This window comes from Typopeltis vanoorti, chromosome 11, assembly GCF_054136105.1.
Source record: "Typopeltis vanoorti isolate ZY-2024b chromosome 11, IOZ_Tvanoo_1.0, whole genome shotgun sequence".
In the NCBI taxonomy this organism is placed as follows: domain Eukaryota; kingdom Metazoa; phylum Arthropoda; class Arachnida; order Uropygi; family Thelyphonidae; genus Typopeltis; species Typopeltis vanoorti.
Genome location: NC_143559.1, coordinates 90,011,357 through 90,024,841, shown reverse-complemented (window position 1 = coordinate 90,024,841; position 13,485 = coordinate 90,011,357). Strand labels below are relative to the sequence as shown.

The following is a 13,485-nucleotide window of genomic DNA, read 5'->3' as shown; positions in this document are numbered from 1 at the left end:
TAAGAGCACAAGCTGACTTATTTGACAGGCACTTTTGATATGCTTTCTTCTTTTCCTTCACTGCCTCTTTAACTTCCTGTGTCCAACATGGAGTTCTGATTTTTTATCCTTGCAGACAACCTCACCACATGCCTCTCTGGCAGAATCAATCAATGTTTTCTTCAGAGTTTGCCACTGAATCTCCAATGTTTGATTCCTGTTCTCAAACTCTTTCATTTTTTCTTCAATAATCTTTGCGCATTTTAGTCTACAGTTCACATCTGAGAGCTGCTCGACTTTTATTCGCTTTAAAACTTTCTTAAATGTTATTCTTTTCAATATGAAATTCAATTTTTATCCTGCTCAAGACGAAATAGTGATCACTTCCAATTTCAAATCCTCTGTACACTCTGGTGTCCTGCACCAGGGAGAAAACATCACTATCAACAATAACATAGCCAGTGAGACTTTTCTTATTCCTAGCCTCTTCTCTCCATGTGAATTTGTGCACATTTTTATGTTGGAACATGATGTAAATAATAACTAGTCCATGTCCTGAGCAGAAATCCAACAGATATTTGCCATTATTATTAGCTTTGCTTTTTTCCTCCAAATTTTTCCAAAATATTTTTGTATGTCTCACAATCATTTCCTACTCTGCTATTTAGATCTCCAACAAGGATCAACTTTTCATTTTTCATTGTGTCATTTGCTTTTTCTGAAGCCTGAAAAAATTCTTCCACTTCTACTTTAGTAGAACCTTCTGTGGGACCATAGGCACAAATAAGTCTCATTGTCCAGTTCCCCATTCTCATATTTGCCCACATTACTCCACTTGAGACTGACTGCCATTCAAGGAGATTAGCCTCGTATTTTGTGTTGAATACTATGGCTACTCTATATGGCTATACTATGGCTACCCTATATATATACACACACACACACACACACACACACACTATGTTTTTTTCCTATACATACATACCTATGATAAAGTCTAATTTATAAATTAGACACAATAAGAGATTAACAACAACTACAATAATAAAACAGAACAATTATAATACACTACAATAAATATTATATGAATGTGAATGGAATCTCAGCAACATCAGCATTGCAAGCCTGGTTGGCCGAGTGGTTAGCATATCTGCCTTCCAGCCAAAAGGCTGTGGGTTTGAATCCCGCCGTGGGTGTGGATGTTGTGAAAATACTAGTGATGGTGGTAGATGGCTTTGGTATAGATGATGAATATAGTTGTGGTTGGTGGAGACTGAGAGTTGTAGAGTAGGTGCCCTCCTTCAATGAGTCTTTGGACTCCCTGGAGGTGTTATGTAATAATAATAATATTTTTATTATTTATTTATTATTTTATGAAGTTGAGAACTTCTACTATTTCACTTAAAAGGAAGCACTTTATAGCTTCTTTTTGGCATGTCCGAATTGCCAGCATCACTACTGTTGTACTTTGGGGCCATTATTAAGTAAAGTAAGGGTTACTTGAACACAAACACTGCAATACTGCAACAGTCAATCTGATAACTGAGACAGCTATTAAGTGACTTATTGAATAACGTATACTGTACAGCGTGGATACACTGGACAAAGGGATGATTCACATCCCGGGAAGGACAGCATGAGATTTCATCACATTACTCACAATAGCATGCAATTTAAAACTTATAAATTATTTATTTCTGGAAGTTTCCATTTAATATTTGCAGTCAACCCCAGACCGCAGATAACTGAAACCATGGAAAATGAACCTGCAGATTGGGGGGGGGGGGGACTACAGAACAGAGAATTATAAAGTTTCCATATAAAAGATAAAAAATTTTCAAGCATACCTATTTTTCTGTGAGATCCTTTCACATGATCCAACATTACTCTGCTAGGAGTTTCTCCATTCACCATACATACGTGGTGATATAATTGTGCTAACTCTTCAGATAGTACCACTAAGTCTTCCTATATAAAAAATAATAAAACTGAGAATTAATAAACAGGAGAAAAGGATGAATATAGGAGAAGATTAAGATTTTTTTTTTATAGCTATACTCTCTAACATATATGCTACATTTATATTACAAGAGACAGACGTAGGTAATGAAGCCAATTTAAACATATAACACCAGAAACAAACTAATTATTTTTAAGTTGTTTATGCTTTTTTTTAAGTCTATGATAAAGCATAAATGGATACAAATTTAGCTATTAAATTTAAAAAAGGAAACTATCTCAAAGGTTTTTTAATACCCAAGATAATTGAAAGAAAACATTACTGTGGATGCAAGAATTCTGTTCTATTTTAATCTGCATATAACCATTTTTATTACTAGTTTTCAGATGGGTGAAAGATTCTACTGAGATTGCATACAAGGTGCAACCCAAAAGTTTAGGAAATCTATTCTAATAACAGATGTCATGCTATGCTATCATTCAATAATGAGGTCTTGAGTAAACGTTGTTCATTATATTAAGAAACATTTGGACACAAACTGCAAAAAAGAAAAAAATGTATGCATATTAAATAACCTGAAAGGAAATACTCAACTGTTTGCTGATGATGCAAAATTAGGAAGAACAATAGTTAATCAAGGTGATGTGGAGAACTTGCAGGACAATTTAAATAGGCTGTCAGTGTGGGCAAAAGTTAATGGGTGTCAGTTTAATGTCAAGAAATGTAAAGTTATGCATTTTGGGATAAACAGATTACAAACCATGTTCACACTGATGGCACTGTACTCCAGGAAATAGATGAAGCTAGAGATTTAGGGGTGGTGGTGGTGGTAGACAGAGTTAAAGTTTATAGGACATATTGCTAAGGTTGCAAAGGTAGCCCATATGATTACTTGGCTATTGAAGAACACATTAACAAGTAGAGATAAGGAAGTTGTTATTCCTCTTTATAAGGCCTTGATATGCCCATCTGAATTACTGTGCTCAAGCATGGTCCCCTGGGTTTCTTGGAGATGAGGAAGCAGTGGAGAAGATTCAGAGGTGAGTGACCAAGATGGTGAGTGGCCTGTGGAATGTTCCCTATGAGGATAGATCGAGAGTGTGCGGATTGCAGAAGTTGGTTGATAGGAGAAAAAAAGAAGATAAGATAGAAATATTTAAGTTGCTTAAAGGGTTTTATAGGATAGATGCAAGGAAGATATAAGCAGAAGTCATTTACAAGACAGAAAGGTGGTTTTGGAAGAGGCAGCTATGAAATGAAACAGTCCCCAAACCTCAACAAAGTATGGTTGTGTCAATTTGCTAAAAAAACTGGGAGACAGTCATTTTAAGATCGACTTAACATAGGAAACTTCCCTTTATTCAACAATAGATTCAAACCATCTTCCTATACCTCCTTTAATTCTAACTGCTGATTTATCATTTAAATATAGACTGTGTATTGTTCGATATTATGTCCCATTTATACCATAATAGCTATAGTATTTTTCTGCAATGTTTCTCTTAGCATTTTGTCGTATGCCTCTTCCAGCTCTACAAAATTCCCCATGATTTCTCAGCAAAACAGTCCCCAAACCTCAACAAAGTATGGTTGTGTCAATTTGCTAAAAAAACTGGGAGACAGTCATTTTAAGATCGACTTAACATAGGAAACTTCCCTTTATTCAACAATAGATTCAAACCATCTTCCTATACCTCCTTTAATTCTAACTGCTGATTTATCATTTAAATATAGACTGTGTATTGTTCGATATTATGTCCCATTTATACCATAATAGCTATAGTATTTTTCTGCAATGTTTCTCTTAGCATTTTGTCGTATGCCTCTTCCAGCTCTACAAAATTCCCCATGATTTCTCAGCTATTTGTCTACATAAGTGTAAATCTAATCTTGATAATCCCTATTTGGCCTGAAACCAGCTTGTATTTTTCTCCAAGTTTCTCTTCCACAATTTTTCTTAACTTCTTCTCAAGTATGCTTACATAAATCTTACCTGGAACTCTCAAGAATTCCTCTGTAATACTCACATTGTTTTATTTCCATTTTAATAGATAGACGCTATGATAACTGTATTCCAATCACTCAGAATTCAACCTTCTGACCAGGCTTTCTGAATTATGTAGTGCAGTCACGGTAAAGCATTTCTGTCTCAAATATCATCTATCCAACTTTTCATTGGACATCAACAGATGCCGTATGGTCGCTCAGATGCTCAGTGATGTGCCACATCAGTTCTGAATAGGTGGTCCTGTTGTATGTTTTTTGGGGGAGTTTCAACTCTGAAGATAAGTCACTCCAGACACACCATCCATCTACCTCATTGACAGTCTACCCCTTCCTCTTTTTCTAGGAACTTTGCCTTCTATTACTGTTCTGAGAAGTCCTCCTTCCATCCTTTCACCGTTTCCAAAGTATTTCTTAAAGTTCTACTGATCCTTTTTTGCATCCATTCATTTGTCTGCATTTCAGCATATATCCTCAACAGCGTTCTGTAATACCACATCTCAAAAACAGCTATCCTTTTCCTATAAGACTTCTTTAGGGTCCTAGTCTTACACCCATAAGTTGCTGTTGGAAAAACAGCTGCATTCAAAATCCTCGACTCTGTTCCTGTGGAGATAGAGCCATCCTTCCAGATTTTAAGCAAGTCTTTGACTTGTTTTAGCTATTCCAAATCTTCTTCTATCTTCTGAATAGCAATTCTTCACATTAATAATGGATTCCAGGTACTTGAACTTGCTGACTTCCTCAATTCTTTCTCCAGTAAGGAACACTTGTTTCTCAGGAGCTTCCCTATCTGTAATTCCTTTGAGAACCATAATCTTTGTCTTGCTAGGATTAAGATGAAGTCCTTTGTTCTTACTGATCTCATTAACTTTGTCAGAACTTTGTCCTAGTTCTCCCTTGTCATTACAGAGGAGTACTGCATCATCAGCATACCTCAGATAACTGATCAATCTACCACCTATTCTAATTCCTGTATTGAGCTCATCCAATGCTACATGCATGATGTCCAAAGCATAGATACTAAACAAGTGAGGAGGAAGTATGCATCCTTGCCTAACTTCCTTTCCAACCTGAAACCAATCACTTAATCCAACACCTGTTCTTACAAGTTAGCTATCAGCCTGATGGTCTGTTGAGGAAAACACACACATTCTTTTCATAACTTCCCACAGTTTCACATGCTGAACATAGTTAAAAGCTTTAGAGTAGGATATGAAATACATTACCATTCCTAAAACTTGCTTGTTCCTCAGGCCTCAATCCTATTTAGAATGATCTTTAATAAAATCTTGCCTGCATGAGATATCAAACAAATAGTTCTATAGTTCTTGCAGTTCTTCATATCTCCGTTCTTATGTAGTGGTATGAAAACGGAGTTCTTTCAGTCTCTAGGCCGCGATCTTGTCTTCCATATCAATCTATGAAACACTTTTATCCCTCCATCCTCTGTAGCCTTAATTAACTCTGATGGGATTCCATCTGCACCTGGGACCTTATTGCTATTAAGCTGTTTAACTGTTCTTTCAACCTCATGCCTAAGTTGAAATTTTCCTGGTGAGAGGGGGGTTCATCCAAATTTTCTTTATCCTCTCTGTTGTACAGTTCCTCACAGTATTCTTTCTATCTGCTTTTGATTTCCACTTCTTCTGTTAGTAATTCTCCATTCCTGTCTTTGACATCCAATTTGGGCTTAAACTTGTGCTTTAGGTCACAAACTAAATGAAACATTCTTTTATAATTGTGCCTACTCATCTGGAAGTTGAGGAGGCACAACTGCCTCCTAAGATGTAAAGTACATCTCTCCTTGGCAGGAAGTCCAAAACAATCTGTAAGTCTTCATAAATACAGTTCGCCGCTAGAGTGCCAGGGGAACGGTCGTATTTTCAGGGAGCTCCCGAAAGCTAAGTACAATTATGAATGGAAATTAGAATAAATGCTAAAAATCATAACGTAATATTGTCTAAATTTGGTAGCTTGTTGTGTCTGTGTGATTTTGGTGTAAATTCCGTAAATTAATTTAGTCTTTAACGATACGTTTCATATATTTGAATATGGCGCCAATGCGACGTAAGATAATGGCGCCCAAAAATACGACGCCATTGTTCAAAAACTGTAGTGTGAGAGAGTTTGTCCGGTGTGATGTGTGTGGAATGTATGCATTCCCGAATGAGTCTGGAGTATGGGTTGAAAGTGATAGTGGTGGGAGAATGTGTAGAAAGTGTATGCAAAGTGAGGAGTCGAAGTATGTGTCAGGTTGTGAGACAGTTATGGTTGAAGAAAGCCAGAATGCGAGTGTAAATAGTGGCTCGATAGGGAATTGCGGTGTACAAGATGGCAATGTGAGCGGTGATCTAAGAAAGAGTGAGAGCAATTATACAGAAAGAGAAAATGGTTTGAATGATAAAAAAAATGAGGAATTATTTGTAGGAAGTGAGATCGCTAGGCTGCGCGCAGTGATACAAGATGCGCAGCGGCAATTAGAGCACCTGCAAAACTCTTTCCAGAGTGATTCGGCTAACGGAAATAAACAGCGTGGGCGAGTTTCCGAAATGAAGGAGAGAGTATTGTATGGTGACTCGTTATTAAGAGGAGTAATAGATGGGAGTGTAACTAAATCGTACTTGCCGGGTGCGAAATTTAAGGATGTAAGTGAGAGCATTAGAGTGCAAAAACAGAGGGTGAAAGAAATAACAATTGTGGCTGGTACGAATGAATTGAAAGGTGATAAATTTTTTATGAGAGAGGACTTGAAAGTATTGTTAAAGGTAGCGAAAGAAAAGAGTGACAGAGTTAGAATGGTGAGTCTGTTACCGCGGTATGACAGAGAGGAGTTTAGAAGGAGGGCCATAATCGCAAATGATATTATGCGCAGGTTATGCGGACGGTGTGGTGTGGAATTTGTGGACGTGTGGAATGAGTTTGATGGGCGAAAGGACTTATACAAGATGGATGGCCTGCATTTGAATGGACTTGGTGTGCGGAGACTGGAAAAAGTTTTGCTGAATGAAGTGAAAATGGATGTGCAGAACCAGGGAAACTAGAACTACCAAGGAGGGGGGGGAAGTGATATCCAGACATCAGTGAGACAGTTGAGTGTAAAAATGTATATAATGTACCTGAGCCAGCAATAAGGACAAAAAATGGGAATGGGATATTTAGAATAACGCATCAAGATAGGGGTGGGACAAAGGGAACACTGCAATTCATGTATACTAATGCCAGGAGTATTAGGAACAAGAAGGAAGAATTTTTGGCCTTGATTGGCTCTTCCTGGCCACAGGTTATTGGCATTAGTGAAACATGGCTGACGGAAGATGATATAGTTAGTGGGATAGAATGTGTAGGTTATAGTATGTTTAGGAGGGACAGAGAGAATAAAATTGGGGGAGGGGTGTTGTTGATGATAGCTGATGAACTGCAGCCAAGGAGAATTGAAGTATTGCAGGATAGTGAAAGGAGCTCATTTGAGGCTATTTGGTGTGAGATTGATACTGGCAGAATAAAATATACAGTTGGGTGCTGCTATAGACCAGGTGATGGAATAGATGGTGGAGATGGTATGCATAAACAAATTGATGAAATGAGTGGAAGGAGGGTAATTATTATGGGGGATTTCAACTATGGTAACATTGATTGGAAGGAGGAGAGGACACATGTGAGGAAGGAAATGGATTTTATTCAATTATTAAGGGATAACTATCTGAAACAGCATGTAATTGAAAATACTAGGGGTGTGAGAGTGCTTGACCTGGTAATAGTATCTGAGAATTTGACTAATGAATATGACCATGTTGCCACCTATTGGTGAGAGTGATCATAAGGTCTTGACCTGGGAGGTGGCTAAAGGTGTGAAATTTGTAATTAAGACAGGGTATATGTGGAATTACCGTGCTGGCAAGTATGACAAGCTTAGGAAATTGCTTGGATCAGTGCCATGGCATGTACAACTGCAAGGGCTGGACGTCGATAGAGCATGGGAAGTGATCAAAGAGCATTTACAGGAGGTTATGGCTGATTGTATACCTAAGGTCCGAATAGTGAAACAAGGAGGGGTTAAATGGATGAATAACACCATTAAGCTTGAGCTGCAAAAAAAGAAACAACTATGGAGGGAATTTAAAGAAAGGGGTGACCTGCAGGCACATGAACAGTATAAAGTACAGGCTAGAAGGGTAACGAGTGTGGTAAAAACAGCAAAAGCCGATTATGAAAGGAAACTAGCTATGCAAGCAAAAGAGAATTCCAAACAGTTCTTTCAATATGCTGCAAGCAAGAAAAAAACTGTACATGGCAAAATGATTTTAAGGAATGACGATGGTAAAGAGTTCACTGAACCAGTCGATATAGTGGAGTTACTGAGCGCGCACTTTGCAAAAGTATATCATCCAGGTGGTGACGTTGAAAAAATGAAGGAACCATTAGTTTATATGGGAATTGTGATGAATGAAGTGGAGGTGAATAGTCTATTGCAGAACCTTAATGTGAATACATCTGTGGGATTGGATGGTATACCAGCACGGCTCTTGCATGAAGCGGCTAATGAATTATCAGTGCCCTTGACCATGTTGTTTAATCTGAGTCTCAGGTCTGGCTTAGTCCTGAAGGCATGGAAAGAGGGGAAAATAGTTCCACTGCATAAAGGAGGATCCAAGACTATGGTTACAAATTACCGACCGATCAGCATATCAGGAGTCGTTGTCAAGGTCTTGGAGAAAGTAGTCAAGGGAAAAATACAGGAATGGATTGATGAAAATGAGATACTGTACAGAGGACAGCATGGCTTTGTGAAGGGTAGATCATGCCTCAGTAACTTGCTCAAGTTTTATAACAAGGTGACGGCTGAACTGGATAAGGGAAATGGGTTTACAGTGATACTGCTGGACCTGGCAAAGGCGTTTGACAGGATACCACATGGAATTCTAATCCGTAAACTACAACATATGGGAATGGATATAGGGTTGGTGAGATGGATAGCTGGGTGGTTGATGGAGAAATATCAAAGAGTAGTTTATTCAGGAGTAGAGTCCAAAAAACGGCCTGTGACTAGTGGTGTGCCACAGGGTTCTGTTCTTGGACCACTGCTGTTTAATCTGTTCATTAACGATATAGGGAATGGTCTAAGTGGGACAGTTCATTTGTTCGCTGATGATGCAAAGTTGGGTAGGGCGATAGTGAATGCAGAAGATGTCAAAGTCTTGCAAGATGACTTAGATAGATTGGAGTTCTGGACTAAGGAGAATGGATGTCAATTTAATGTGACAAAATGTAAGGTTATGCATTTCGGAGTGAAAAGATTAGCAGCAGTATACCACATTGGTGGAACTGTACTCCAAGAGATTGATGAGGCCAGGGACTTGGTAGCCCGCAGTAATAATAATAATAATAATAATAATAAAATGTGAATATCAACCATTTCAACTGCTTTTCCATATTTCACTTGTCTGATGGCTCTCCCATACCCCTCAAATATTAATACATACTCTTGATAGCACTCTTCTCCATCTCTTCATGTTTATTAGTATAAAACTTTCTCTTGGTTTCTCTGTTTTTCCAACCACTTTCTTTCAATTAGATCCCATGTTGAACCTGATTCACGGGTCTCATGGTCTTTTTATTCGGCTGAGATGCTTTTTGGCTGTATCCTGTATTATAACTGTGACTCCTTCCCAAAGCATTTCTAGTGAGTTTCCTCACTAGCCTCCAAAAATCATCCAACCAAGTCTGTTTTTTCTGTGAATCCACTAGAAACTGCTCTAACATCCAGTCTAGAGGGATGTGCCTAACTTGGAAGGTTTCAGAGTCTTAGTCTTACTTTGGCTCTTACTAGCTGATGGTCTGTACCACAGTATTACTAGTATCTGCTCCACGAGAAGCGTGCACATCAGATATGCTTGTCTTCCACTTTTGGAGAACCAGGATGTAATTAATCCAGTGCCTTGACCTATCAGTGTTAGATGTCCAAGATAGGTGTCTGTTGTAGATGTTTCTGGAAGCAGGTATTGGTAATATCTAATCTGTTAGCATGGGAAAATTCCAACAGTTTTTCACCATAAGTGCTACATTCACTCAGACCAAACATGCCACACTCAGGCCTAACTCTGATGCTCTTTTGTATTAAAGTCCCCTAAGTTGTAAAGTACATCTCTCCTTGGCAGGAAGTCCAAAACAATCTGTAACTTTTCATAGATAATGTGAATATCAACTATTTCAGTTGCTTTTCCATATTTCACTTGTCTGATGGCTCTCCCATCCCCCTTAAATATTAATACATACTCTTGATAGCACTCTTCTTGAATAGTATTATCAAGAGTATGTATTGATAGAAAATATTCAAGAAGAGTACTATCACCATTCTGTCACTTCTTGTTTCATTTAACAACCTTTCAAAGCACTTACATTTATTTAGAATAATTTAGAATACATTTAGAATATTTTAATCGTCAGTTTTCATGTCACCTTTATTATTTCAGATTCCTTTTATAGGCAGTCTTTTATCCATTTATAATCTTTTTGAATAGCCTACAAAACATTTTGCTACTTTCTGATATTTATCTTCAATATTCTTACCAGTCTTTCCATTACTTTTGTTTAGCTACTAATGTGCTTTGCTTCACTTTCTTACATTTATTTCTGTATATATCAGAGTGAAAGCTCATTCACTGGCTCCTTTAATTACCAATTTAGTAAATGTCAGTATTTAAGAATGTGTGAGAAGAGTAAAACTCATGTGGTGTAGCCACTTAAACAGAATAGAAGAGGAAAGGTAAGTAAAACAGGTATTCTAGGTGGATTAATACATGTTATGTTTTGCTTATTGACATAACAGATTAATGTGGAGGAAATTGACAACAGGAAATTAGTAATGATCTAAAATTTTCACATAGTATATTATCATAATATCCAGGGTGCTATATATACCACACAACTGACTAGTTATATTACTTGATCACTATGCATCTCTTCAACACTACTGGGAATGCAGGATAACATTTACTTTCTAAATATCCTTTGATTGTATTGTTTCCCATGCATTATTCACTTTTTTCTTCCCCTTCTTTTTTTCATACCATGACATTATTCTTTCAGAATGTCTAAGTCTGTGATAATTTTCTGCTTAACATATATCCTAAGAAGAGCTTCCATATGCCTAACTATCTCATGTTAAGATTAGATGTCACTCTCACACATTGGATGTAAGATGAACACCTTATTTATGGTTGCATCAGAGGATGCAACAATAAATATCCCTGAGCAAATTCCATAACTTCCTGTTGTCAAAACTGAATTTGAGTAATGATCTAAACTTTTCACATAGTATATTATCATAATATCCAGGGTGCTATTTATGGAATTTGCTCAGGGATATTTATGGTTGCATCAGAGGATGCAACAATAAATATCCTTGAGCAAATTCCATAAATCAATTTTCCTTTCATGCTGTTACCTCCTTCCAGTTTATGTTTTATAATTAAAATTTTCCATAAGGATTTGATGGCTACTAAGCTACTTTGTCAACATATTTCACATTGTTCCTCTATAACATCAAATCTGTAACAATATCATATTTGTATTAACTTTTATCTCTCGCAATATAGTCTCAAAGTCACTTTCTCTTTTCTTGAATCTCTACTCTGGCCCTCTCTACCCCTTATCCTTAATGGAGAAAATATTAAAGTGAAAATTCTCCCCTTTTTTCTCTCTCCATTTTTATGCAGTAATCAGTAGTCATTGTGTAGAATTAAAATAAATTTCCATGTCAGAGCACTTACTTTACATTAAATTAAAATAACACTTGACATTTTAACCTTTATATTAAGGCCATTATCAGGAATACAAGTTGCATCAAGACAAAGTATAGTAAACTACAGCATTACTGCTCTGGTCAACAAGTGATCCTAGTCTGATCTCTAAATTAAATAAATTCAAATTCTTATATTAATTTCAAATAGAAAATTAAAAGCAAATATATTAAGCCACAGTATTACTGCTGTGGTCCCAGTGACTCTAGTCTTAACTCTGACAAGTGAAAGAAAAAAAGATAAAAATAAATAAATAATTAAATGCATTAATAAAATTGTATATTAGTATAGCTACATCATAAGAGGAATAGAGGAAGAAAAGCAGAATGCATTACTAGAATTGTGATTGAAGTTAATAAGTGAAACAGACATAATTCAGGATGGGATTGGATTAGATCTAAGCTAATGAGTTGTGGACCCCCCCCCCCACAGTGACCAACTTTCAATATTCTTTACTATGCCGATAATTGCAGTGATTTACCTCAGCATAACATGTACATGTGTTCATGTTGATTACTATCCATCACCTGAAGTACTAGCAGATAGCAAAACGCTGATGTTATGAAGCATGCATCTCAACTACCACTAACTTTTAAAAATGCTCAGGAACTAAAAACATCCCATATAATATTGGTATTACTAAAAATGGAATTTTCATACCTGGGTAAGGTTTAGGCTATACTGTGTCTCATTACTGATTTCACCCATTGTTTGGAGATCATCTTCTAAGTCAGTCATACGGCGCTCATAATTTTTTATCTAAAAAGGGAAGTTATAATTTATGTATTATTTCTAAAAGTTCTTTACTAGGCTAAAAGAAATAATCAGTGAGATTTAGATTAAACTTCAGCTAAATTAAATAAATCCAAATTCTTATATTAATTTCAAATAAGAAACTAAAAGAAAATATATTAAAATAAGCAAAAATATAGCATAACATTACAGATGCTTGCATAATAGTGCCCTAAGAAAAAAAATTTTTTAAACTGAACATAAGCTTACCTTAATTCTCAAGTTTGTTACTTCATCTCTGAGTTTTGCTAAAGTAACTTCATCATGTTCTTCTTGTGCTGTTTCTCCTTTATCTTGCAGACCTCTCACATCATTCTGAAGTTGCTCAACCTGCTGCACTGCTAGCTGATATCGCTGCTCATGTTTCTGTAATAGTCTTTGAAGTCTTGCAAGTTCAGGGAGATCCTGCACAGTTTTGGGATATATATAGATTATTAGAAATCAGCAATAATTTATTATTGAATTAAGTTACAAAAAATAATTTAATTTTCAAGATAGTTTTATTTTGTCCTGTAAATCTTGAGGGAAACAAGTACATTTTTAAAAACTAATGCAGTCATAAAAAACCAGAATTTAGGACTATATTTAAATATGTTTTTTTTTTACATAAAAGAAACAGTCATCTCCCAAATATCCAGTTGCCTCGGGAACATGATTGCTAGTTATTTAACTGACAGTATCATTATCTGAATGGATAGTTGTGGGTGACAGAGAGCTGAAGTTCAGTGGACATAGCAAAAGTAATAAAAAAATAAATAATAAAATAGTTCAAAAGAGTCCTTGGATGTTAAAGTAAAGCAATGGAGGCTATTATTCCTCTTTACAAAGCTACGATAGGGCTGCATCTTGTGCATAGGATTTGGATGCCTAGGTTTCTTGGAAATGATTCAGAGGCAGGTGACCAAGATGGTGCAAGTATGGTCTGCACCATGTTGATTGCAAAGTTTA

General features: G+C 36.5%; 1 protein-coding gene and 1 long non-coding RNA gene across 12 annotated transcripts in view; one reads left to right on the top strand and one right to left on the bottom strand.

Moving 5' to 3' along the window:
* The window catches only part of BicD (Microtubule-associated protein Bicaudal D), a 173,790-nt gene that overhangs the window by 18,771 nt on the left and 141,534 nt on the right, over positions 1–13,485 (bottom strand). For both annotated transcript variants that reach the window (XM_090400017.1, XM_090400016.1), the window contains exons 8-10: positions 12,748–12,942; positions 12,406–12,504; positions 1,827–1,947 (exon numbers count right to left, since the gene is read on the bottom strand). In XM_090400017.1, coding sequence (XP_090256143.1) covers positions 1,827–1,947; positions 12,406–12,504; positions 12,748–12,942 — 415 coding nt within the window. The remainder of the gene's footprint in view (positions 1–1,826; positions 1,948–12,405; positions 12,505–12,747; positions 12,943–13,485) is intronic.
* The window catches only part of LOC150101839 (uncharacterized), a 141,445-nt gene that overhangs the window by 106,913 nt on the left and 21,047 nt on the right, over positions 1–13,485 (top strand). The gene's annotated exons all lie outside the window — the stretch shown is intronic.